This window comes from Dioscorea cayenensis, chromosome 6 (genome assembly GCF_009730915.1).
Source record: "Dioscorea cayenensis subsp. rotundata cultivar TDr96_F1 chromosome 6, TDr96_F1_v2_PseudoChromosome.rev07_lg8_w22 25.fasta, whole genome shotgun sequence".
Lineage (NCBI taxonomy): Eukaryota > Viridiplantae > Streptophyta > Magnoliopsida > Dioscoreales > Dioscoreaceae > Dioscorea > Dioscorea cayenensis.
This window is the reverse complement of record NC_052476.1, coordinates 2,373,271-2,400,310: the sequence shown is the minus strand read 5'-3', so window position 1 is coordinate 2,400,310 and position 27,040 is coordinate 2,373,271. Positions and strand designations below refer to the sequence as shown.

Below are 27,040 nucleotides of genomic sequence, written 5' to 3'. Positions count from 1 at the left end.
TGCTGGTGTTTTTCTTTTAGCCTTCATTGCCTGAAGAGATATTAGAAGTAGTAGAGACAATCCCTGCAACACAAATGGAGGAGATTGTTCGATCTCAACACCTCAGTGAGTTCCAAAATATCGAAGTTGCGTAAAAGTTGAATGGAAGAAATTATCTTAAATGGTCTTAACTCATTTGAACCATACTGAAAGGAAAAGGAAAGATCAGCCATCTCACAGATTTGGGGCCAAACGAGAGGATCCTCGATTTGAAGCATGGGATGAAGAAGATTCTATGATCATGGCATGGCTATGGAACTTTATGACCCTTGAGATAAGTGACACATACATGTTCTTGGCTACCGCCAAGGATATTTGGGATGCACTCGAACAAACATACTCTGGCAAGAGATGCGAGCCAAGTGTACAAGGTAAGGTAAAGACTATGGTTGCAAAACAAGGTAGTAGGATAGTTACTGAATATGTCAATCAGTTGAAATCTTTGTGGCTGGGGCTTAACCACTACAGGGTTGTAAAAACTAAATGTTCTGAAGATGCAGCTATTTTAAAAGGCTTTATCGAGCGAGACACAATCTATGATTTTTTGGTTGGACTTAATTCAGAATTTAACCAAGTCAGAATCCAGATTTTTGGCAAAGATGAAGTTCTATGTTTTAATGAGGTTGTGGCCATATTCCGAGGAGAAAAAAGTAGAAGAAACTTGATGCTTGAACCACAAATCACAAAGAGCTCTACTATGGTGGCTAAAGATGGAAGTAAATCAGCCATAAATTCTGAAAAAGCACAAACCTCTGAATATCAAAGACTTGGGCGACCAAAAGTGCAGAATCATGATAACTTATGGTGTACTTACTATAAGAAGTCACGTCATACCCGTGAAAGTGCTGGAAGCTTCATGGAAAACCTCCAAGCCAAGAGTGGGGACAGAAAGGAGATTGAACAAAAAAAGATGGTTAAGCCCATGTTGTTGCAGTTCAACCAAATGAAGAAATATGTAAGGAGTCAAATCGTCTCAGCTCAAGAAGAGGTTGAGAGGGTAAGATCTCTCATTGGCAGCGTCGAAAAGCCTTAAGGTACTTGCTCTCTCACATATTCAGGTGAGTTTTCACTCTCAATTGGACTAAATGTCTCTGGATCAACCTTTACCCATTCATCAAACCTTTTTTCAGCATATTCCCCATGTCCAAGCAGTAGGGAAATCTCCACAGCTAATGTTTCATTAACCACCGTAACAGGTGTAGGAGATGCTAAGATCAATCCATTACTAACCTTAAGAAAAGTTCTTCATATCCCTAGACTATCCATAAACCTGATCTCTATATCCAAACTCACCCGAGATTTAAATTGCTATATCATTTTTTGTCATTATTATTGCAAATTTAGGACAAGGATCTAGGAAGACGATTGGACATGCTAGAGTAAAGGATGGTTTCTATTACTTTGAAGAACAGAATCTATCGAATAGGATTAAGAACAATTTATATCTCACTTCTGTGAGAATCTTTTTCATCCAATAAAGACAAAATTTGGCTCCATCATTGCCGTTTTTTACATCTATCCTTTAGAATAGTTAAAATTATGCTTCTTTTATTTAAGGACCTAAATGTTGAGGATTTTCATTGTGGAGTGTGTGACCTTGCCAAACACAAACGTGTATCTGTCTCAGTTAGTAATAAATACTAGAAGTTCTACCTTTTTTTGTCTTATTCACAGTGATATTTGGGGTCCTTCTGCTATTCCTAATGTTTTAGGGGCCAGATGATTTGTTTCTTTTATTGATGATTGCACTCATGTCACATGGATATTCTTACTAATACACAAGTCTGATGTCGGTAGTGTGTGCCCAAACTTTTGTACCATGATTAAAAATCAATTTGAGGTTAGTATCAAAAGGTTTAGGTTTAATAATGCCAAAGAATAATTCAATCAAGTCCTATCTTAGTATTTTCAAAAAGAAGATTATTTATGAGTCATCTTGTGTCAATACCCCACAACAAAATGGGGCAACTGAAAGAGAAATGGGTCATCTTCTTGAATCAACCCGAGCCCTTCTTTTTTAAAAAAATGTACCTAAATCCTTTTGGGGAAGCAGTTCGTTCAACTGCTTATCTTATAAACCGTTTATCTTCGAGTGCCTTGGGATTCAAATGACCAATGGAAGTCCTTTCATCATTTTATCCTAGTCTTGAAACTACAAACAACCTTGTTCTCAGACTATTCGGGCGTGTGTCATTTGTCCACATTCATAACCGTAATTGTGGGTTGTTAGATCCAACGGTAATTAAATGTGTCTTTGTGGGCTAGTCTTCGACTCAAGATGGGTATAAGTGTTACCATCCTCCCTCAAAAAGGTTTTATGTCTCAACAGATGTTACTTTCAATGAACGTGAGTCCTATTTTATCACTCCTTATCTTCATGAGGATAATGAAACAATAGAGATAAGGACTATAAAAATCTTTAGGATTTTTTCTTGCTTAACCTGTCATTTTACTTTAAACCTATGCTTGAGTCCAGTTATGTGTCTAAACCTAAATCCATGTGCGAGTCTGATCCTAAACCCATGCCTATGTCTGAACCTGAACCTTTACACCGATAAGAGACAGATTCTGCCTACAGAATGTGAGATTTGGCAAGGTTTATTCAACAAAGAAGGTGGTTATTTGTGAATCTATGCAATTCCAAGACCCCAATCCTAATCCTAACAATGAGGTAACAATTTATGAACCTTCTTTGCATTATGGAACTGATTCCTAGTTGAACAATAATGATCTAGATCTTCCCATTGCCCTTAGAAAAAGTACTAGGGAATGTAACAAACGGGCATTATATCCTCTTGCCCATTCCCTGTCTTTCAAAAAAATTTCACCATCTCATAAAGCCTTCCTTGCTAGCTTAAACACCATTATCATCCCTAAGACCCTATCTAAGGCTTTAACCAATGAGGAATGGAGACAAGCCATGAATGTTGAAATTGAGGCATTAGAAAAAAAATAAAACTTAGGATCTAGTGAGGCTACCGGCTGGGAAGAAACCTGTGGGTTGTAAATGGGTCTACACAGTAAAATATAAGGCAGATGGATCGATTGAAAGATATAAGGCAAGATTAGTGGCCAAAGGCTATATACAACCTTATGGAATTAACTATCTAGAGAGTTTTGCTCCAGTTGCAAAGATAAATATTATTAGAGTTCTCTTATCTTTGGTAGCTAATTATGGTTGGGAATTGCAGCAATTTGATGTCAAGAATGCATCTTTGCATGGAGAACTAGAAGAAGAAATTTATATGCAAGTACCACCAAGCTATGGGAATAATTTAGCTAACCAAACTGTTTGTAAGTTGAAGAAGGCCTTGTATGGATTGAAACAATCACCATGGGCATGGTTTGGGAGATTTGCTCGAGTAATGATTGCCATGGGGTATAGACAAAGCCAAGGAGATCATATGTTGTTTATAAAACACTCACCTTCAAGGGGAGTCGTGCTTTTGGTGTATGTTGATGGCATAATAATGACAGGAAATGATGACAAGGAAAGGCAAACTCTAAGGCAGTGCTTGGCTAAAGAATTTGAAATCAAAGAATTAGGAAGGCCAAAATATTTCCTTGGTATTGAAGTAGCTTACTCTAAGCAAGGTATTTTTATTTCCCAACAAAAGTATATTACTGATCTCCTCAAAGAAACTGGTATGACAGCTTGCAAACCAGCAACTATTCTAATAGACCCAAACACTAAACTTAGCAAAGCAGAGGAGGATATTGAAGTAGACAATGAAAGATATCAACGCCTTATAGGGAGGCTCATATATTTGTCTCACACATGACCCGATATAGCATATGCAGTAAGTGTGATAAGTCAATTCATGCGTAGTCCAAAAGAAGCTCATTTGCAGGCAACTCATTGAGTATGACAGTATCTTATAGGTACACCATGGAAAGGCATTTTGTTTAAGAGAAATGAGGGAGGAGGCTTAGTAATTGAAACATATATAGATGCCGACTATGCAAGATCAATTATTGATAGAATATTAACTTCGGGATATTGCACCTTACTTGGTGGCAACCTTGTGACATGGATAAGTAAGAAACAAAATGTGGTAGCACGATCTAGTGTAGAGGTAGAATTTCGCGCAATGGCTCAAGGCATCTGTGAATTACTTTGGTTGAAGATTATCCTAGAAGACTTGAAGATTAAATAGGATGGTCCTGTGAGACTTTATTGTGATAATAAATCTGCAATCAATATAGCTTATAATCTTGTTCAACATGATCGGACGAAGCACATTGAGGTTGATCGGCATGTCATAAAAGAAAAATTGGATAGTGGTTTAATTTGCACTCCTTATGTGACTTCAGGGAATCAACTTGCTGATGTACTTACCAAGGGTTTAAGTACTTTGATTTTTGAAAACATTATATCCAAGCTGAGAATGGAAAATATCTATTCACCAGCTTCAAGGGAAGTGAGAAAACAAGATTTATGATTGTATAAGAATCACTACTTGTTAGAAATTTGTTGGCTTGTTTTTAGGGATAAGACAACCAGACTAGACAACCATATATTTTGCATGGTTTCAAGGGCAGCCATATATTATAGGGATTTGCCTCTTTTATATTGATATACAACTATAAATCTATTTCTTAAGTGAGCAGAGTGTCTGTAAGAAGAAAGCAATTCTTTGTAATTAAAGCAACAATTGAAATAGAAATCCCTTTACTTCTCCCAGCCAAAAATTTAACATCTTAACAAGTCTAATAAGCTCAAAACATACCAAGAAATTCTTATACCTAATTTGACCGAGCTTGCAAAATTTTAATTTTGAAGCTTTACAGGATTGTTCTATTCATTACCTCAGCTTGCCTATGCATATAAGGATGAGTGACCGAGGTTAGTCTGGAAGCTATGTTGAGCATTTTACAGAAATTCTTGACCTTCTGATTTTTGAATTGTCTGCTATTATCAGCAATGATTGTGACAAGAATCCCAAACTTACAAAGGATAAATTTTCACATGAAATTTTGGTAGACCTTCTCAGTTATACTTGCTCATGGTTCAGTTGGTAAAGTAGTCTATGATGACACTGAGAAATTTTAGTTACCAGGTGCTATTGGAAAAGACCCTAGAATATCCATTCCCTAGACCACGAAAAAGTGGTGGCTTTCTATTAAAGCAAGCCATGTTGTTGGTTAGTGTTGTATCTACGAGTAAAATTGGCTTGCTTCACACTTCCAAACTAATTTACGGCATCCCACATTAAAATGGATCTTAACATCTTATGGGCCAACAACCTCCACGCAAATGATTCCTGCATATACATTTATGAACTTCTTGGAGTACATACTTAAGCTTCTGAGGGACGTAACCACTTTAGATACGGAAAGGTGTTAAAATCTTTTATAAAGTTGGCCATCGATTAGGGAGCAAACTGATCGTTACGTTTTATTCTGAGCCTCTTTCTTATTTGAAAGAAGTACTCACAAGCCTAAGAATTCATAGATTGGATCCATTCAACTTTGCTGCCCTTGAGCTTGATTCATTTGACCTAACAATCTTTTATTTGTGCTCTTGTGGGCTAGATACTCAGGGTGGACTTGTTTCCACATTTACACATCAGGCTAAGGCAAGATTTGAAAGGAAATCGGCTTCTTCATTATCAACTTGAGGGATTTTCACTACCTTAAAACTTTTATATTTGTTCCCAAACTCCTTTTCGAGTGCCTTGTATTTAACCATTCTTTCATTCCTGGTTCCATATTCCTCGCTGGCTGGACCTGCGATGAGCTTGGAGTTTGTTTAAGCTCGTATGTTCCAAACTGCATTTTCCAAGGCTAGATGTGGCTTTAAATCCAAACTTCATAGGATGGAGGCCTTCCATCTTCAGGGGCTTTTAAGACCAAACCTGTTCCTGTGCCATTCTCACTACCTGACCCATCTAAATAGAGGGTCCACTGATTTTACCATGCTAGTACGATCTTCCTTGCCTGAGCCTGATTTGGCTTAACTATCTGAGGTGGGGTAAGCTCTACTATAAAATCAGCCAAGGCTTGGGCTTTGATAGCAATTTGGGGTTGATAAATTATGTTGAATTTACTCAACTGAATTGCCTATTATGTGAGCCTTTCAGATACATCTAACTTCCGACAAATTGATATTAATGGTTGATCAAGGAGCACTATCACATGGTATGGTTGAGGTGGCCAACACGTATGAAAGCTTCTCGATTGAGTAATATTTGATTTCGGCATCATTTAGGTTCTTGCTAGTATATTGGATAAATTTCTTTTTATCTTATTGTTTCGATAAAATTGGACTAATTGCATGCTTTGAGGTGGCTAAATACAATTGTAGCGTGTCTCTGACCTTTGGCTTTGTGAGCAGTGGAGAAGAGCCCATATAGTTTTTCAACTGCTGGAAAGCTGCTTCATAATCCTTGTTCCATTCCACTTTTAGAGCCTTCCATGGCGCCTGACAAAAGAAGAGACTCTTGTCTCTTGACTTAGAGATGAAGTGTCATAAAGTTACAAGTCAGCTATTCAGCCATTTTTCAACCACTGTATATCCCTTACTATCCTGGCATATCGTAGTTTTAAATTCTGTAATGGAATTTGAACTCATCACCTAAGTCATTACCAACAAGTCTTAGTCCTTTATTGGAGCTGAACTGTATTTTTCCCCCCCAAAAGGCTAGTTCAAGTAATGGTGTACTAGGGGATTTGAGTGTGAGTTATGAAAGGCTTTTTATTACGTGCCAGCTTCTTTAGTCCCAAGTATATTTTAATGAAGAAAATGGATGAGTTAGGAATAAGAGATTCGTTGAGTTATAACTGATATCTGTTCTCTATGCAAGTTCTATAAAATATTACATTTTATTTTGTAGGTATCATTGTTGCATTTGGCTGACATCACAGAGAAGGGTGTCACATTTCAGGTAATTCTTAGATGTTCATTTAATTACTTGTAGCTTGAAGTTTTGTTCTGATTGTATCCCTAACTTCCTTCTATAATATGGAACATTTGGCCTGTAAAATAATTTACTCATCAAACATTTAGTTTTTGTTGTTGGCTATATAGGGCTCTGCTCCATACAATTGTGATGCTTTTGTTTGTTTCCAAATTCATGTTAAAATGATGTCTAGATCTCCAAATGATCCCCCACATTGGTTCACTTACCAAGTCAATTTTATGCATCTGGTTTGTCATTCATCTAGCACCTCAAATTAAATTTATGAAACCCTGGGCATCATGTTATCAGTCATTCTTGTCTATGGATGAAGAAATTTGAAGTTCGCCTGCATATACAATTTGAATGGAAGAATTAGGTGAATATGATTTTGGAATGGATACTAACTAGTAGAAGTCAGCATTATACCAACTGTGCATTCTGCTTATTGTCAATGTGTTCCCTGTTTTTATAATACACCACCAGTTGATTAATGTGCTGTAAGGAAGCTCCCATATAATTGATTACTCTATACACCGCCAGTTGGTTGAAAGACTTCATGACTATTCTTCAGTTTTTTATTATATAGGTTGTCTCTTCTTTGAAGCTCAAACTAAAGATCCTGTGACAATTTTTTAGTTTTTATGATATTTCATTTTTCTTTAGATATTGATGATATTCTTCTATAAACTTTGATATTTGTAGAACTTCTTCTCTTTTTCCCCTGAAACAAACTTTCTTATTTGTAGAACTTCTGTTTGTCTACTCGAACCACTTGATGTTACTGAGAATACCGAATACACACTAATCATATTCTAATGCTACTTTCTATTGTTAAATACCTATTTCATTAAGAGCAATAACATTTTTGAATCTTGTTTATTATCTCTTGATACTAATATATGATTTGAAAATCCTATATGTCAGTCTCCTGTTGATGGGAAGCCAATGCTCCTGACGCCTGAAGAATCAATCCAAATTCAAGTAGGTATATCTTTTTATGATTCTTATCACAGACAAACATGCTAATTTGGTTTTAAGTAGGAAGGGGGAGTTTGCACACAATGCGACATTTTTTTTGTTGTTAGCATGGAGAGGATCTGGCATCTTTCTGAATTCAAAAACTGAATGAAGAACTAGTGAAGAAATGCTCTTTGCAATTTTGCATATCTGCTAATGAGGAAGTGTAAATTACCTGTTATACCGTGCTTTTGTAACAAGTAATAGTGAAAGCTGCAAAGTAGAATTAATTAGGAAGTCAAATATTTACTGAAGCTGTACTTGCGCTGTGAAAAGTTAACTTGCAAGTTGGAGTTGGTAGATAATAGAACAGTGCTAAATATCATTATTTTCTATTGTATGATTAATGCACTTTTGGAGGAGCAGAAACGATCATTCTCAAGCAGTTTAGTGCACTAGAATGTCTTTAAACCTCAGTTGGCAGCCTCCAATTCTAACCACATGGATGCAGATAAATATAATTTCCTCTGATGAAATGGTTTTGCTACTTTTATATCCACATGAAAGGCTTTTATTATATGACCATTTTTCCATCAAGAGTGGAAAAAATGAATGACTATCATCACTTGACTTTGCATGAGTGATTAGTCTCCTATGCTATTGCAAAGAGCTAAAGAGAACATTTATTGGGAGGTCTCAGAAGAAGAGATTGGGCAAACATTCTTATTAGGATGGTGAAGCTTGCCCATCAAAGTTGATATTCCCAAGTTGGTGATAAAATAACCTTAGCAATATTGGACAGCACTTGCAGATCTCATGAGTTTGATGTTTATTTTCTAACTGATGATGACTAAGCCAGACGTCTTTTTTTAGATTGAGGATGAGACAATTGATTGTTTGCTTTCCTTTTTTAATTTTTTTTTCTGTTAGTGAAATGCTTGTTTTTAGTTAAATTTACATCCTTTAGCCTCTTAATCCTTACTGCTTCATTTGTTATTTTTTTAATCTCTTGACAATTGTAGAACAAAATTGGAGCTGATATCATTATGGCCCTTGATGATGTCGTCAGAACCACCATTACTGGTCCACGTATTGAGGAAGCTATGTATCGCACTCTTCGGTGGATTGATAGATGTATAGCGGGTATGATCAGTTCAAGGCCCTGATGAACTACCTTCAATTAGCACTTCTTCATTGTATCTGTTTGACCCAAAATTTGCCTCTTGCATCATATTAAGATGCATGTTTCATTTGCTTCTGCTAGGGCAACCTGTGAGTAAATTAATTGTGGGCTCTGAATTTAGCTTCTGTTAGTCTCTTTCTGCTTGTATTCCTTGGAGGATCCTTCTGCAAAAAGTCTGGCTATAAACTCTCATGCTTTTAGATAACTCTCTTGAAGTTTCTTTTACTCCAAAATGGTGTGAAATATACTTCATCTTATCAATATAAAATAAAGGGGAGAAATGCAATTTGTATTTTTGCTTCAATGAGAATTACACTTATAAACTGCCTGTGGGACATATGATCATTGTTCGCCACAACTTTGTTTTGAACTTGTTTATGCGTGGACCATTGTTTATATTTTTCTAAATGTCTAATTCCTTTTCTGATTGTCTTGTCCTTCTCTGGTTTCTTTATAATATCATTTGCATTAAATTGGATATGTCCTATAATATTTTTAAGCAAAGGAGATGCCTATACTTTAAGGTGCATTTTGTGACTTTTTGTATTTATTGAGTTGCAGCTCATAAGAAGCCTGATGTGCAAAATTTGTTTGGAATTGTACAAGGTGGATTGGACCCAGTTCTGAGGTAAATAAATATACTTATTATACTTCATATACCTTTTAAAGTTGCTGCATAGCGTCACTCATGGAGAAAATTTTCAAGCTATTCTGAAAAATTTTCTGTGGGATTTTATGACTGTAACAACTAATTTATCTCTTTCTGTTCAGAGATATTTGTGTTCGGGGCTTGGTTGAGCGTAACTTGCCAGGGTATGTTGACATTTCCATTCTCATTCTGCTAGATCATTACTAAGCATTGAAATTAATCTGAAATGCTCTGTTTGCTTTATAAGTAAAATTTAACCAAATACTACAACTTGTCATTTGATAGTGTGGTTGTAATTTTGTCAAGTCAGTCAGGTTAGCTGTAATAAATATTATGGCAAATTTGTGGATAAGTTTATTCTTTGTAGAAGATGAATATTGTGTAGAAGAAATTATTATTTCAAGTTATTCCATTTGGTTGGATAGCTTGGAATATCTTGGAGGTTATCCCAACCAAAGTGTATATTCTTTTGTTTCTGTTCAAGTTAATTCACATAAAGTCTATCTCTAAGATGGTTGACTACATTTGATCCTGTGGTTATTGTTTCTCCCTTATTCACTCCAAATTTATTTAAACCAAAGTGTATATTCTTTTGTTTCTGTTCAAGTTTAATCACATAAAGTCCATCTCTAAGATGGTTGACTACATTTGATCTGTGGTTATCGTTGCTCCCTTATTCACGCCAAATTTATTCACATAATATTCTCAAATTTGATTATAATACTTCACCTCATTCCATCTCCATTATAATTGTGTACATTACTTGATTCCTTAGTCACTTTTTTCTCTCTTTCATTCGCTGTTGTGCAATTTTTCTAACGCAAGTATTCGCTATTGTAAAGAAGTAATAATGATAAGAGAGTATCGCCCCACGAGTATTGAGTTTATTAGCTACCAAAATTACTCTAGCCCTAATTCTACTTGATTAATGAAATTGAAAAGATTTAATTTAGAAGGATCTAATATGAAGAATAGAGAAAGATGGTTAGACAAGGAGAAATCAATGCTTAGAGCTTTTAGGGTTTTTGAGTTCATCTAGACTAATTCCACCTAGATCACCTAGTTCAATCAATCAATGTTTATTTCTAATGATAAGAGAGTATCGCCCCATGAGTATTGAGTTTATTAACTACCAAAATTACTCTAGCCCTGATTCTACTTGATTAATGAAATTGAAAAGATTTAATTTAGAAGGATCTAATATGAAGAATAGAGAAAGATAGTTAGACAAGGAGAAATCAATGCTTGGAGCTTTTAGGGTTTTTGAGTTCATCTAGACCAATTCCACCTAGATCACCTAGTTCAATCAATCAATGTTTATTTTTTATATTGTCATCAAATTTCTCTAAATTACTTATTGATCATTCTCAAGCATCAACAACTTGCTTTGCTATTAAGGAATGTTTGGATCTAGAAATTCATTTCGTACAATTGAACCTTTTCAAATTGTTTCTTCTTAAGAACCAAAAAAAATTGTCCAAAATCACAGTCGCCAAGAAGATATTCCATTAGATAAATTAACATTATCTTTGAGATAACTATGAATCTGTGGAACTCATTAATGAATAATGATGCATTCAATCTCATAAATATCTCTTTCTTATGATGATCGTATGGTATTTCAATCAAGACCTAATTCAATTATCACCTCTTGGTCTCAAATCGAATTATCATCATGCAATTGTTGATCAAGCAATCACAAGTATTAAGTATGATTCCAACATGACCTTGAAATGAGCATAAATTAAATTAAACAAAGACGAATCTAGGTTTTCATAGTCCGGCTACATTGTAGCCCTAGAATAAGGTATTTAGAACATGATAATTGCAAAGCTCAACATTTTGACAAGGTTCAAAATCAAATAAACAAAGAATAACTAAAAACTAAAACTTGGAAATCAATCTTCGTTGCATCTTCGCTCCCAACCTTCTGGTCTTTGAAATTCTCCTCATTTCGGCTCAAACCCCAGTCTCTTTTCTAACTTGAATATCGGGGTAGCGCCTAGATGCCAAAGAGTGTAGTGCCTAGGCGCTATACTTTCTGTTTTGCACGCTTAATATTGTAACACCTAGGTGATAGACTTTCTGTTTTGCATGTTCACTCTTTATTGAAACTTGCTCCTCTTTTCTCCAATTTTTGTACTTTTGATATATTCTTCTTTCAAATCATTCTCTTTCTTTTCTATAATGCAATAACAATAAAATATACTCATCATTCTCCCCTAGTTTATTAAGATATATATATATATGTATAATCAAATATGATTGGACTGATCTACCAAATTTGCTTTTAATTCAGCTATGCTATTGGTGGTCTTTCTGGTGGTGAGGATAAAGACTCTTTTTGGCGTATTGTTGCTCAGTGCACAGCTGCATTGCCAGAAGATAAGCCACGATATGTCATGGTGCAACTTTTACTTAACACATGGCAATTTGTTGTCAGATTCAACCGATTATAACATGATATTTTTCTCTGGTTATTCCCTTGCAGGGTATCGGTTATCCACTTGACATTGTTGTTTGCAGTGCTTTAGGTGCAGACATGTATGATTGTGTTTATCCCACACGTACTGCTCGCTTTGGTACCGCACTTGTACCTGAGGTTGGTATCACATATCTTGTTTTACTATTCATAGAAATATTAGCTGTAATAATATGTTTTGCTTATGAAGTTATTGTAATCCATTTGCGTTATATTTGGCGACTAGTAATTTAAACAATTTTAATTCAATTTTCAAAGCATCATTACTGTGAAGAAAAACTAATGAAGGGCACATATTTCAATTTGTCAGTTTGTAAAGTAGAAACCGAATAGTCTGGACATTTCCTCACAGATATGTGTGCACAGCTATCCTCTCCTATGGTTTCAAGTAAATCTTTTAGTTTTTAATTTTACACACTTGGCTAGCCACTTCAAATACGTGGTTTCAAGTAAATCTTTTAGTTTTTAATTTTACACACTTGGTTTCAAGTAATTACTCTTTGCCTCACTTCAAAATCTTATATTGACACAACAGTTATCTGATACATTGCTCACTTCAATTTTGGGGCAGAGCCACTTCAAATACGTGGGTGCTCTGGCCCCGAAATTCAATTGATTTGCCAAGGCTATATGGAAAACGAAGTGGATGGAGTTTTGGCCTTAGTGGATCTCAGTTCATGCCCAAAAAATACCTTGGAATAAAGACGTCTTGGCTGTTTGACGTGGTAAACTAACTAATGCACCATGGGAAGGAGGTAATTTGGGTTGGTGAGGTCAGAATGATATTGGGAAGACTAAAAACAGTGCACAAATGGAGATGATCAGAAATAATTTGTTCATAAAGTTTGGTAATGAGGAGATTATTCTAGACATGGTTGAGTGGAAAAGGAGATTGCATTACTTGATTATAAATTGCTTGCCTGAAAAATTCACATTAGCTGGCCGTATACCTGTCTGGATTAGACTCATTCTACCTTGGTAATTGATATGCATGTGTCATAAACTTTCTACCGTATGAGATGATAAGCAAGCACAAATATGGTGATCAAGCAGTTTTCATGTCTATACCATCTTAGGCTTTTGGCTTCTAAAACATGAGCCCCATCCTTTTGGCTTGCAGTTTGGAAGATAGGAGCTTACCAAGGAGCCTCAAGAAGAAAATGGAGCTACCAAGTAAGCATCCTTTTGTGCAGATTTTTTTAATTAGCTACTTGAAGATCACACCATTGTCAGTGAATTATTTCATCATCTGGTTCATTCTTTTGACCTTTTGTCATGTGATTGGAAATTTTCTTTGGAAAGCATCATAGTTAGTGAAGTGTTGTTACAAGGGAGAAGACGTTTAGATTTAAGTTATTGAAATATATTTTTGATATTCGGCGGTATTCCTTCTGGAGGTTTCTTTAAAAATAGAAAGCATAGATGTCATAGGAGCATATAAGGAAGACTACAGGGCCAATAGGATCTTGATTTGAGCACCAATATTCTTGCTGAAACAATAGTGCAATAATGCTTTTTTTCAGAGAGAGGTGCCTGATAAATGCTAAGCAACCCTTTGGAATCTCCTTATATGCTTCTGATGAAGACAAATATTTTTAAAATAAATGCACGGAAATTATTGCATTAGATTTCTGTTGGCTACCCTGCTTCCTTCTATGATTTTGCCACTTTGCACAAATTAAAAATGGTATGCTGGTTTCATTGGTATTTTTATTTTTCTATACTTTTTGTTTGTCTGCATTATGATATATTATTTGATGAATTTCTCGATTCCATATGAAAGCTCTGCTTGTTCTTTAAGTCAATCCTATCCTCATTTCTTCTGTAGGGAGTCCTGAAGCTTAAACACAAGGCCATGGCTAGTGATGAACGCCCAATTGATCCTACATGTCCATGCATGGTAAGCTTTGTGAAGATCCCATTTATGTTGTCACTGCATCCCTGCTTCAGTGATGATTGATTTGATTATTCTTTGTTGCATGTTTATGTCTGCAGGTATGCAAGAATTACACACGAGCTTACATTCATTGCCTGGTGACAAAAGATGCCATGGGCTCACAACTTTTGTCGTATCATAATTTGTCATATATGATGAGGGTAAGGACATCCTTGATATGATTCTCTTAGCACGTGAAAGTTTTGCTTACTGATTTTTTTGGGTTACAGCTTAGCAAGGACCTACACACGTCAATAGTCGAGGGACGATTTCCTGAGTATGCTGTCTCCACTCCAGCTTCTTGATTTAAAATTTCAGTATGTTTGGAACTAAGTCTCTTTCATTTTATGTTTCACTTGTCTTTATGTAGGTTTGTGCGAAGTTTTTTGCGTGCACAGGTAAAAAGCTCATTTCTTACCTTGTGAAAACTTCATGTTCTCTTTTTTTCTTCTATATGGCATCCTCTCTGTTAGATGTATGTATGTATATTAGATGTATGTATGTATGTATTCACATTGGGTATACTTGTATCTTTGGCTTCTATATGAAGCCCCATGATCACACTTGTTCGGTGTGCAATAAATGAGCATTGGTCTACCTCTTTTCTCTTCTATCATTCTTCCATCTTCTAACATGGTATCAGAGCTGGGTCCCACGTCGATGCCGGGCTGTGCCTTGGATGAGCTAGGATCTTGGGTCCCACATCCACTTTGGGCCCAAGGGGTGTTGGGACGTAGTGGCTCAGGTCCATAGTCCCACATCGCCTGTGAGACCAATTCTTTCTAGCTTCATATACCCTTACCAAACCTTCCCCACAACTGCAATTATGGAGAAATTAGGGTGGTGGGTCCCTATGTAACATGGCAACCCAAACGCGCAACCGTGTGGCACTTGTGCTCCTCATAAGTCAACCTACTCTTGTTGGTGTGGAGAACTCACACCTGCCCAAGGACACGCACAAAGGAAACGAGAACAAAGATAAGAGAGAAAAGAGTAAAACTCTCTATTGATGAATGGAAGCTACTACAACCAAAGCCAAGATTACAAGCCCACTCCTCTCCCCCTCACTTCTCCAAGTGAGAGCTCCTCTCCTCTCTTTCTCTCCAAGAATGAGAGTGGGAATGAGAAGAATGAAGAATGAATGAATGAAATGGAGTAGGGGAAGAGTTTATATAGCCAAGTTCTTGGAATCTCATCCAAGGGCAAAGGGACGAACGTCGTTCAAGATGTTCCAGTTCTAAGAGCTAAGTGCTGGACTGAATTCTTCTTTAAAGGCAAACAAACGAAACACGTTCCTATTTGCCGGGTCCCGACATCCATTCTTGCTCCCCATTAGCTATAGTGTTTCCCGCCTATCAACAGCGTTAGATAATCACTGTTCATCCGCCCGGGGATGTCTCGGTACCATAACCAACCTACCGAGAGAGTCTCCGTCCGTACGCGTCTGCTCATACGAAATATGTGGTCTTCATGTCTTGGCTTCAGATGAGCGGGTCACTACTCCGCTCTCGGACAAGATGTCTCGATCATATCCTAGTAAATTCCGACCGATCAGAAAGAAGTTTGAAAATGGTCTAAAGGAAAAAGATAACCCCTCTTTCCTTCCTTAGGCTTTCCGGCCGTGTCACGTCCGCGCCAAGGGCGTGACGCCGAAAAAGTCCTATAACAAACCTCCCCCACCGGAAGAGTCCGACGTCCTCGTCGGAGGGAAACTAAGTAGCCTTGGTGTCACCCAATTTGCCTTCTTAGTAATTTTCCCTGCTTGTCATCCGTATCTCACTTGTTACGTCAAAGGGGCTAGTGGCTTCCTCAGATCCACCGTCTGTAGGATCTGGAAGGTCTTGCCACTACTCGTATGCTGTGGCCTCTTGCTTGCATCTTGATGTTTATAGATCTCTGTCTAACACCAAGCCGAATGTATGCATCTCAGGATACATCTACAACTGCCCGCGCACCGTTGTTAGGAGATTACTTCGAACCGACGACACCTTCTTCGTCCTGGTTCCTCCTCTGGACCAAATTCTGTCCGAGGTGATTGACACGTCCGAATATGCGTATAAACCGCAAGTGCACGGGTGTCGAAGTAATAATTACCTGGTGAGTCGGGTAGTCGAATCCACAGGGAATGTAAGTATTAGTAATAACCACTTCTCAATTATCTAGTCGGAATCAATGAATATGATGAAGTGAACTAATTGCAAGCAAGCAAACAAGTATGCAAGAAATAAAGTAGAAGAGTCTCAATCACTAAGGATGAGGTATTCGGGCAATGATCCCCCTAAGATCTTCCTCAAGCTCAAGATTCACTAAAATGCTCTAGAATCGAGTCTAATGAGTCGAGGTAGTCCAACGATAACCAATCCTTGTCTCCAAGCAAAAAGGCACTAGTCCCCTATAAGGTCCCTGTGGAGAAATCGACCAATCTCAACACTTCACACCCCTATATGACCGCGAATATGCTATAAGGAAACCTAAGAGTGAAACCGATTCCCTAAATGTAGATCCAACCCCTAATTCCCTGCCAAGGATCCTAACCCCCTACAAGGTCCCGATGGAGAAATCGAGCAATCTCACGCCTCACACCAAATATGGTTGCAAAGAGAATATGGAATACGGAGATAGGAAACACTCAATCGAAGGGAAAGGGGACACTCCTCCATCTCAAGGCTCACCCTCTCAACCCTCTTTAATCTTGGAAATCTAACTCTAATGGAGACCTCTCACATCAAAGTATTAAATCATGCAATGTAAATCAACCACAAGGATTAACAACACTAGCAAGCAATTAAATCACAAGATTAAAACTCAAGACAACTCGGATTAACTAGAAGCATTAAGAGAATCAATTCAAAAATATAAATCTTAGGGTTCATACGCCCAAATACCCACTAGGGTTTAGCCCTCCATGGGCCTAGTTACAAAACAATAATGGATACAATGAAAAGCAATAAAACCCATAGAGAAAACCCCTCGACTCGCGTGATTGGCCTTGATTGGTAGTTCTCATGCTCGAAGGGTTCCTCTCAAGCTAGGTCGCCAATGGCTCCCCCAAAAATGCTATGACGTCGAAGGAACCCTATCAAAGTTGGTGAAGAACTTCCTCTCAATCGGCGAAGACCTTCTCCTCAAACCCTAGCCGCCTCTCTCTCAATGTCTATGCTCAAAACTCCGCCAAAAGTCCCTTTAGAATCGGCCAAAAGGTGTATTTATAGCCTCACATCGCGTTTGTCACTTGCCCCCACGCGCCCGCGTGGGCTGCAGGAATTTCCACGCGGGTGCGTGAACAGTAATTCTACTACAGTACTGGTACAGCAAAATTTTTACAGTAAAATTGCTACAGTGATTTCCACAAACGCGATGATAAACATTCTCCTCTTGAGGCCACACGATCGGGCACACGATCATATGGTAGGCTATACGGCTTTTCCTTCATCAATGCGTCTTGAAAGGTCTTGAAATCTTTACAAAGAGGAGGAATGTGGAGACATGGCTGTCTTTGTGCCCTTCCATTAATAAATTGGCTTGCAAAACTATGGAAGTTGGCACACATCTCCTTATACACGAACTCCTCTTGTGTCTTCCAATTTGATTTGTACAAGAACTCCCAATATTATGCCATGATAGCCTATCTTCGCTCCCTTTTGAATTCCCAATGCCTTTACAACCTATATGCATAAAAGAACACCCAATACACGAAATGAGACATAAACCGTATAAAATATGATGCTCAATGTATGTAAAACATGCATAAAAACATGTTCACTCAAGCACTTATCAAACTCCCCCACACTTAAGCCTTTGCTTGCCCTCAAGCAAAATTAAACATTAAACTCATGGAAAGAAAAGAGAAGTGCTTGGCCTTAGGTTCACCAAGAGGGTACAAGAATGAAATTCTAAAGTTATGGAGAAAATAAAACACTAGACAAAAACAATCAATGCTCTAGCAAACAATCCAATCAAAAATGAATGTGATAAAATCCGAATGCGTGTGTGTGTGAAAAACTCAACTCATGTCAACACTATGTCCACTACTAAGTTTTTATTAAAACGGGACTTATTTATGAACAAAAAGAAAAGGTAGTAGCTTCACACAATCCTCTAAGGTAGCCCTTTCCCAAGATGCCTCCCGAGTGGCTTTCACACTTTCGAGGTGGTAGCTCTTTCTACTAAGGGTGGTAGCTTTCACACATCCCATGAGATAGCTCTTTCTCTCATTAGGGCATAACAAGTATCCGACTTATGAGAGTAGCTACATACATCATGAGTGGTAGCTCTTTCCACCCCCTATGTACAAGCAACAAACAATTTCCAAAACTTTTTCAATTTTTCTGATTTTTCTGATTTTTTTTTTTTCATAAAACTAGCACACTAAAGTCCCAACATAATGAACTAGAGTATTCATAGGTCTAATGAGTGAGAAAAGTGCACAAAGAGCAAACAGAAAAAAAAATATTCAAGAAAATTGGATGAAAACTAGAGCATGATAAAATCTAATGTTCATAACCTCCAAAAACTAAGAATTAAACTCTTAACCTTAAGGTGAACCTTCATTGGCAACAAGAGCATGCTCATGAAAACACAAGTATAAGTCATGTATAAAGTGAACCCTCCCCCACACTTAAGATGTACATTGCCCTCAATGTACACATGTAAGCACAATAAAGATAGCATCAATGAAAGCAACATGTGCATGGGAATGCAATTAAAACAATACTCCCCGAATTCCCTCGGGACATTTGGTGAAGTCTATCTCAAGGGCGTTGTAACGGTTGTGAAGCTCACACGACCATGGAATAAAGCACATGATCGTGGCATGACTAAAAACATCAACAACATCACCTCAAGGCCAATCGCACGGAATACAAGGGGTTCAAGTAAAAGCTCAACAAAAATAGAAAAAGGAAATACTGAATGCAAACAAATAACAAAACGAAGAGTAAAGATAACTCTCAGAAGGTGAAACCTTTCTGAGAACAAAAGTCCACAAACTAAATATAAAACACATAAAAACATAAAATGCAAAAATAAAAAGTCTCTACGATGTGGCGCTCAAGCGTCGGCATCTGGAGGTGAGTCTCTGGTGTTGGCCCGAGGCGTGACGCTGCATGCAACGGATGAGACCTCCTCGTCGAGAGTCTGCCCTGGATACGATCAAGTCGCTCCAGAATCCGCACTGGTTCTCCAAGATGGTAGCAGCAGTCTCGAGTCGAGCCGAGCGCCGTGGTACTCGAGGTAGATGACTCGGATCGAGTGGATGCTGTTGCCGCCTCGGTGATCCCGGGCTCTACTGCAGATGGTGCCTCAGTGGCCTCAAGCAGGGGCTCCTCGTCGTCCCTCGGATGACGACTCCACTAGTGCGTATCCACCGAGCCTCAGCATGCGCCTCACAATGCCCATCAAACGAGAGAGTAACCAAAACCCAATGGTACTCGGGCTCTCGACCCTCCTCGCCCTACGACCGAGCGGATCGGACCCGATCTTGAACATAAGGCGAGTGATGTGGGTCCCGCGAACAATGCTCCCAACCGCAGTACTCACTCTGATGGCGAAAGTAATCGGCGACCACATATCCTAGGCGGAGAGGGACTCCATGGACCATGGAGTGGAGGTACAAAAAGATACATCCCTGCTGAGTGAACCCAAGATACCATCTTCTCGACCGTCACCGACCGGGCCGAGAAGCTGCGTGAATGTACCATGTCGGCCCGGCGAGTGAGGCGAGGGCCTTCGACCGCCTCGGAGAATACCGACGTCGCCCGCATAAATCATGGAAAAACCCGGCCCGGAGTGAGATCATGAGGGTAATCGGTGAGGGAGCGTGTGTACTCGATAGTATCGGTGATAGTCCCGATCAGTATAACCCAAGATATATCGAGAACTGGGTCAAAGACATCCCATGCGGCTGACCAAAGGCTCGGAAACAAATGGCATCCTCCGTGTCAAAACTGGTATCAACTGCGTCACGATCGAAGGAAAACGAGGCAAGAACCTCCAAGGTGGTATCTCGTCTGACGGGCTCCTGAATAGCAAGCAATCGGTGGGGGCACGATCGTTTTCCTTCGATTTTGTTGAGCTTTACTGAACCCCTTGTATTCCGTGCAGTTGGCCTTGAGAGTGATGTTGTTGATGTTTTAGTCATAGCCACGATCATGTGCTTTATTCCATGGTCGTGTGAGCTTCACAACTGCTACAACGCTCCTTGAGATAGACTTCACCAAATGTCCATGAGGAATTCGGGGGAGTATTGTTTTAATTGCATTCCCAGCACATGTTGCTTTCATTGATGCTATCTTTATTGTAGCTTACATGTGTACATCGAGGGCAATGTACATCTTAAGTGTGTGAGGGTTCACTTTATACATGACTTATACTTGTGTTTTCATGAGCATGCTTTTGTTGCCAATGAAGGTTCACCTTAGGGTTAAGAGTTTAATTCTTAGTTTTTGGAGGTTGTGAACATTAGATTTTATCATGCTCTAGTTTTCATCAAATTTTCTTGAATATATATTTTTTTTTGTCCGTTTGCTCTTTGTGCACTTTTCTCACTCATTAGACCTATGAATACTCTAGTTCATTATGTTGGGACTTTAGTGTGCTAGTTTTTATGATTAGAAAAAAATAAAAATAAAATAAAAAAAATTTAAAAAAAAATAAAAAATAATAAAAAATAATAAATGGATGAAACATCATTCATTCGGTTAGGCTCTCCCGACGTGGCTAAATGCTAGCATCCGCCGTTGTGCTGCCGCAGGGAGCACCTACAAGATGATGTGAATCGGTACTTCTATCCAAGGAACAACTTGTTACAAGTAGAAGGAAACCCTGTCCCTTCTGCATCAAGGCAACAAGCCGATTTTACATCAAAAAGAAGCTACCGCCTATCTTCCATACATAACAAACATAAATATGGAAAGTACAACACAACAAAATTGGAATGCGCCTAGCATTCACTTGCCCTACTACTCTTGGGCTGACATGGCTCGGCCGGTCCCAAAATCTCAGTGCCCCGTGAAGTCACCAGCAGGTATTGAGTGGCCGAGTGGTGGTAGATGTTCCCGGTCCAATGGCCACCAAGTGTCCCCCTCCCTTCCCTGTCTAGAGGGTATCCGGTCCATCCGAGGGATCCAATGGAGTGTAGCCCCATCTACCTCTATCTGATGTGGATCTGGCCTTGGAGATAACTGCCTGTGCGGGGTTAGCGCCGGAGCAAGAACCGACAATCACAACCGAGCTAGAATTCGTCGTGGCTGAGCCTATGCTCCAACTTCCCCACGACCATAAATCTAGGAGGGACATAGACCTTGTCGTGGAGGTATCTTGGACCCATGCGTCAGGTACCCCGCTCGACTGTCCATTCCCATGGGACGCCGCCAAGCTTTGCGATCGTTCCCTCTCGAGCTCCCGTCTGAGCTCCATGCGATATCGGTTTGCTCTCATGCATCGGTACGCTCCGTCCGCCTATCGGTCTGTGGGTGATTAGCAGTTGAGAACTTTAACTCCGTATCTAGGAGTCCAAACAACGTTGTCCAGAACCTCCTTGTGAACCGGGCGTCTCGATCGATCACTATATCTTGTGGTACCCCAAAATGCTTCACCACATGTTTGAGAAAGAGGGTCGTTGCTTGTTCTGCTGGGCAAGTCGCCGGTACCGGAATGAAGATGGCATACTTGGTGTATTTGTCAACAACAACCATCACCGCGGACGTGTTGTCGACCCTAGGGAACCCAGATATGAAGTCCATGGAGACCGACACCCATGGTCCATCCGGGATGGGTAACGGTTGTAGCAACCCCGCCTCCCGCTTCCTTTTTGGCTTATCCTGCTGACACACATAGCATGACCTGACATAAGCCTCAATGTCACTCTCCATGTCGGGCCAATAGTAATGCCGGGACATGAGAGTCTTCATTCGATCTCTGCCGGGGTGCCCTGCCCAACGAGTGTCGTGGTGCTCCTTCATCAGCTTGAAACGGAGCTGGCCACCTTTCGGTACAAACAAGCGCCCTCCTTTGGCGTGGAGTAACTCATCCTCCACCCAATACCTTCGGATCACTCTATCCTTGACGTCTTGCACCAGCTTCAAGTACTGGGCGTCGGTCTTCACCACCCGCCTGATCTGCTCCGCTAGGTTAGACTCCACTTGAGTTAGCACGGTCACATATTCCATCACCTGTTTCCTGCTAAGAGCATCGTCAACTAGGCTATGTCGACCGGGCTTGTGCTTCCACTCGAAGTGGTATTCTTGTAGAAAATTCTTGCCATCGGGCCTGTCTCGCCGATAGCTTCTTCTGAGTGGCGAAGTAGGTGTTGGCGACGTTATCTGTTTTGATCACAAAGTGAGTTCCCAAAAAATAAACGCGCCATACCTGAAGCCAATGTATTGTTGCCAACATTTCCTTCTCATGTGCAGAGTATCTCATTTCGGCGTCCTTCAGCTTCCAGCTCTCAAAGGCTACCAGGTGCCCGTCGTGCACCAACACTCCGCCTACCGCCTTATCGGATGCATCCGTATGCACCTCGAAGGGTAGTGAAAAATTAGGGAGCCTCAATACTAGCTCCGAAGAGATCGCCATCTTCAACTTCTCGAAGGCTCTAGCTTGCTCCTCTTGCCAATTCCATGGCCTTTCCTTCTTGAGGAGATCGGTTAGGGGTGCCGCAATCTTCGAGTACCCCGCTATGAACTTTCGGTAGTAGTTGGCGAGCCCGAGGAAAGATCACAATTCGTTATGCTTTTGCTAGCACTAGTGTCTCCGATGTCATTGAGCCAGGTACCTACAGGGAAGCGATCGATCCCCTGAGTGGCGGACTGCCATGGCTGAGAAGCTTGATACCTTGTCTCGGACTCACACGTGGGATATTGTCCCTCTCCCTGCCCATGCCATTCCCATTACTTGTCGTTGGATCTATCGGGTGAAGACCCGTTCTGATGGATCTCTCGAGCGCTATAAAGTGTGTCTTGTTGCTCGTGGCTTTCAGCAGGAGTATGGTCGTGGCTATGAGGAGACTTTTGCCCCCGTGGCCCACATGCACACTGTTCGTACATTAGTTGCTATTACAGCTGTTCATCGGTGGGTTCTTCATCAGCTTGATGTGAAGAACGCCTTTCTTCATGGGGACCTGAAGGAGGAGGTCTACATGACTCCTCCTCCTGACCTTCAGGCGCCTCCAGGATCTGTTTGTCGCCTTCGCCGCTCTCTCTATGGTCTCAAACAGGCTCCTCGTGTCTGGTTTGAGAGGTTCAGCACAGTTGTTGAGGCTGCTGGATTTACTCCGAGCATACATGATCCGACAGTCTTCATTTATTCACCTCGTGGCCGGACCATTCTTCTTCTGTATGTGGATGATATGATTCTCACTAGTGATGATTCTGCTTATATTACTTTTATGAAGCAGAAACTGTGTAAGACCTTCTTGATTACTGATCTCGATCCGCTTCATTATTTTCTTGGTATTAAGATCACATCTCATCCTGATGGTTATCGACTATCTCAGCAGCGTTAAACTCTCGATCTTCTTGCTCGCTCTGGCTTGACTGATATTCGTACTGCCGCTACACCGATGGAGTTGCATTTGCAGCTCCGTGCTTCTGATGGGATTCCCTTACCAGATCCTTCTCGGTATAGGCATCTTGTTGGCAGCTTTGTATATCTTGCTGTTACACGTCCTGACATTTCTCACGCTGTGCACATTCTCAGTTAGTTTGTTACGGCCCCCACCTCTATTCATTATGGACATCTTCTCCGGGTACTGCGATATCTTCGTGGCACTGCCTCACATGGTCTGTTCTACTCACACCAGTCTACTCTTCAACTACAGGCCTACTCTGATGCTACTTAGGCTAGCTCCCCTGATGATCGGGTCTCTGTCACTGGCTACTGTGTCTTTCTTGGGTCTTCACTTGTTGTTTGGAAGACTAAGAAACAACAGACAGTTGCCAAGTCCAGTGCTGAGACTGAGGTTCGTGCTTTGGCTTCTACTATACATGAGGTACTTTGGATTCGTTCGATTCTGCTGGATTTTGGTGTATCGATCCATTCTCCTATCCTATTCACTGCGACAGTACGGGAGCCCTTCAGATTGCTGCTGATCCGGTCAAGCATGAGCTGACCAAACACATTGGTGTGGATGCGCACTTCACCCGTTGTCATGTCCGTGCTCATACTGTCTCGCTCCATTATCTTCCCACAGAGGTTCAGGTGGCTAATTTTTTCACTAAAGCACAGACACGTGATCAGCATCTATTTATGTTATCCAAACTCAAGACACATGATCCACCTTGAGTTTGAGGGGGGTGTTATATGTATGTATGTATGTATGTATGTATATTGGGTATACTTGTATCTTTGGCTTGTATATGAAGCCCCACGATCACACTTGTTCGGTGTGCAATAGATGGGCATTGATCTACCTCTTTTTTCTTCTATCATTCTTCCATCTTCTAACACTCTCATGGTCCATTTGAGCATGGAGTTGGAGATGACAGAACAAAATAAAAGGAGATAGGAGAAAATAATATATTACAATATACCAAAATAGCCTCTCTGATCATATAAGAGTAGAACTATATTATTGTTTAGGATCTCTCATAATGATCATAATACTACCAAACATATAGATTACTTCTAAATGATGATAGTACTCGATATAGACTCTGCTAATATATGTAAAATATCATTTTGATGAAATTAAGATTCAATAGATGTGGTTGAAATCAATAGGAGCAAAATTAATTCATTGAAAACCTGTGAATCATCTTGTTTTCCTTTATACAATAAGGCAGATGATGTTCTATATCATGTTTCCCTTATGGTGTTCATTTGTGCTGAAGTGGGGGAAGTGACACTTCCCCCACTTCCGATTGAAGTGGATTTTGAACTAAGCCCACTTAAGTATTTTTTTTACTGAAGTGGGGGGAAGTGAGTCAATCTATAAAAACTAACTTATTTTCACTTCTAAAGTTTTTTTTTGAACTCATAGAACTTCATCCAACACCTAAGTTCCTTCAGTTCTATTCTCACTTTCTGACAAATGAACACAGAAGTCCTGGAAATGATATCACTTCCCCCCACTTCAGGGAAGTACCACTTCCCTCACTTCCTGACTTCCCCTCACTTACAGTGAAATGAACGTCCCCTTAGTGAGGTTAAGGAGAGCTTGTAAATCATTCTCTGGTTTTATTACTCATAAAGGTTGGGGGAAATTTTACTAAAGAAATGTTGAACCTGATAAAAGAAGATATGCCAGAGTTAGATGTTGTCAAATTAAGATGAAGTTGATGGCCCTTGATTTTACTAAGGCCCTTCGGTCAAATTGGTTCATGGACTAAAATAATGAGTCATTTAAGGAAAATATTTATCAAAAGTCCCTCTCTGTTGCACAGTGAGTTATGTGTATCAAAAAAGCTTTTTTTTTTTTAGTTTTGTGTTAAGGTAGACTAGAGAGGTCTCATGGCAATGATTTGTTATGTACATGTCAGCCATGTTGTTGCTCCGTTTGCCATGTCAACATTAAAAAAATTCAAAATGAAAATTAAAAAATTGAAAAACCCATGACATGGTACATGAGGCAACACTGTGGCCGGCCAGCACGTGACATGGCATATGCCATGTAATACCTGCAGTTTGTCGAAATGAAAAATTAATATTCCTATATGCCTTACTGTTCTCATTCAAGAAGTAAAATGATAATTTGAGGACCAAATTGATTAAAGGAGCTTAGTTCAGGAATTATTGTGCTTACTCCGACAAATAATAAATATATTATGATTAACCAGAATGATCTCTGCTCTTTCCCATGATTAAATATACTCATTTATTTTTCGATGAGTTCTTTCTTAATAACAATACCACTACCAAATATATGGATGATTTTTAAATGTAGACTCTTATTATACAAAAAATGCCAAACATATTTTAACACTTCTTTAGCAATTGCTGCTAGTCTTTCTCATTTAGTTGTATTTTAGTAAAAATTAACCATATCTCAGTTTTGTTTGATGTTTTCCTTGCTTTTCTTCCCTGATGTGAAATTAATGATGGAAACATAATATAGCCTGACTTCCTCAGCATTTTAGGATTATTCTAGTCATTTTAAAAAATAATAATAATAATTTCACATCCATGTAAAGTTCGACATCAATATAACAAAGTTTCTTCACCTTGTGTTCAAGTGTTGAAGGCTAGTTTCTGCATCTACTTTTATACAGTTAGGTTCTCAAAAAGGGCCAGACATTTATCTGTTGAAGATAAAATCATTCATCCAAACAAGATACATTCTGTGCAATCATACAATTCTTCATCTCACCTCCATGTTTTTGCCGTGCAATGCACTGATGTTTGTGTTTTATTGTTTAGTTAGTGAGAAATGTTTGCTGAACTCGCATTTGTCTTCTTTCTGTCGAGATAAAGTGTTTATTTTTCTTTCTTATTTAGTTCCCGAAAGGCGATGTTCCTGAATGGGTTTGCAATGCAATGGAGGTTGCGGGCATCGACATCTCTGCATGCTGTGCTCCCTTCCCATCATCAATGAATGACTTTGCTGAAGAATTTGCAGCATGATAACCTAATCTCTTACTCCATGACTAACTTAGTATGCCAATTCCATCAATGTTGATATTATATATATATAAATATATATTAAAGTTGAATGTGCAGCATATATTTTGCTATCAATATGCTGCATTATTGTGGAATTGTCCAGACTATTCTAGTGTTTTTGTTCTACCAATTTTTACTGACTATTTTTTTCAGTTCATTAGAAAGTCTGTTGCTGACTGGTGTCTTTACTTAAGTGCTTATCAGATTGTAATGTTGTCAGCATTTAATATTCTCCAGATGAATAAATTATTAAACAGGTATAACTTGATGTTTTGAGTGTGATATAAAAAAATTG

The 27,040-nt window shown here is 39.3% G+C and overlaps 1 protein-coding gene across 5 annotated transcripts; it reads left to right on the top strand.

Moving 5' to 3' along the window:
- Positions 1–27,021, top strand: LOC120263565 (queuine tRNA-ribosyltransferase catalytic subunit 1-like). 5 transcript variants are annotated; one of them, XM_039271522.1, is made up of 14 exons: positions 18–410; positions 534–1,073; positions 6,876–6,926; positions 7,866–7,922; positions 8,921–9,041; positions 9,643–9,709; positions 9,853–9,894; positions 12,030–12,135; positions 12,222–12,332; positions 14,041–14,112; positions 14,208–14,309; positions 14,379–14,425; positions 14,519–14,546; positions 26,581–27,017. In XM_039271522.1, exons 4-14 carry the CDS (start codon positions 7,887–7,889, stop codon positions 26,704–26,706), a joined length of 858 nt encoding a protein of 285 aa, XP_039127456.1. In that variant the 5' UTR covers positions 18–410; positions 534–1,073; positions 6,876–6,926; positions 7,866–7,886; the 3' UTR covers positions 26,707–27,017. The 5 variants fall into 5 exon arrangements, 4 of the variants coding, with proteins under 4 accessions (XP_039127456.1, XP_039127454.1, XP_039127457.1 ...); XM_039271520.1 differs by having other exon boundaries at positions 508–1,073; XM_039271523.1 differs by having other exon boundaries at positions 18–1,073; positions 7,866–7,926; positions 26,581–27,018.
- Positions 27,022–27,040: the final 19 nt, after the last annotated feature.

Bases quoted from the DNA above. Each gene is read 5' to 3' on its own strand.
- LOC120263565 (XM_039271519.1), top strand. From the start codon at position 6,501: ATGAAGTGTCATAAAGTTACAAGTCAGCTATTCAGCCATTTTTCAACC. The intron at 12,136-12,221 runs GTGCAACTTTTA...ATTCCCTTGCAG, and splicing joins ATAAGCCACGATATGTCATG to GGTATCGGTTATCCACTTGA. The intron at 14,547-26,580 runs GTAAAAAGCTCA...TTTCTTATTTAG, and splicing joins GAAGTTTTTTGCGTGCACAG to TTCCCGAAAGGCGATGTTCC.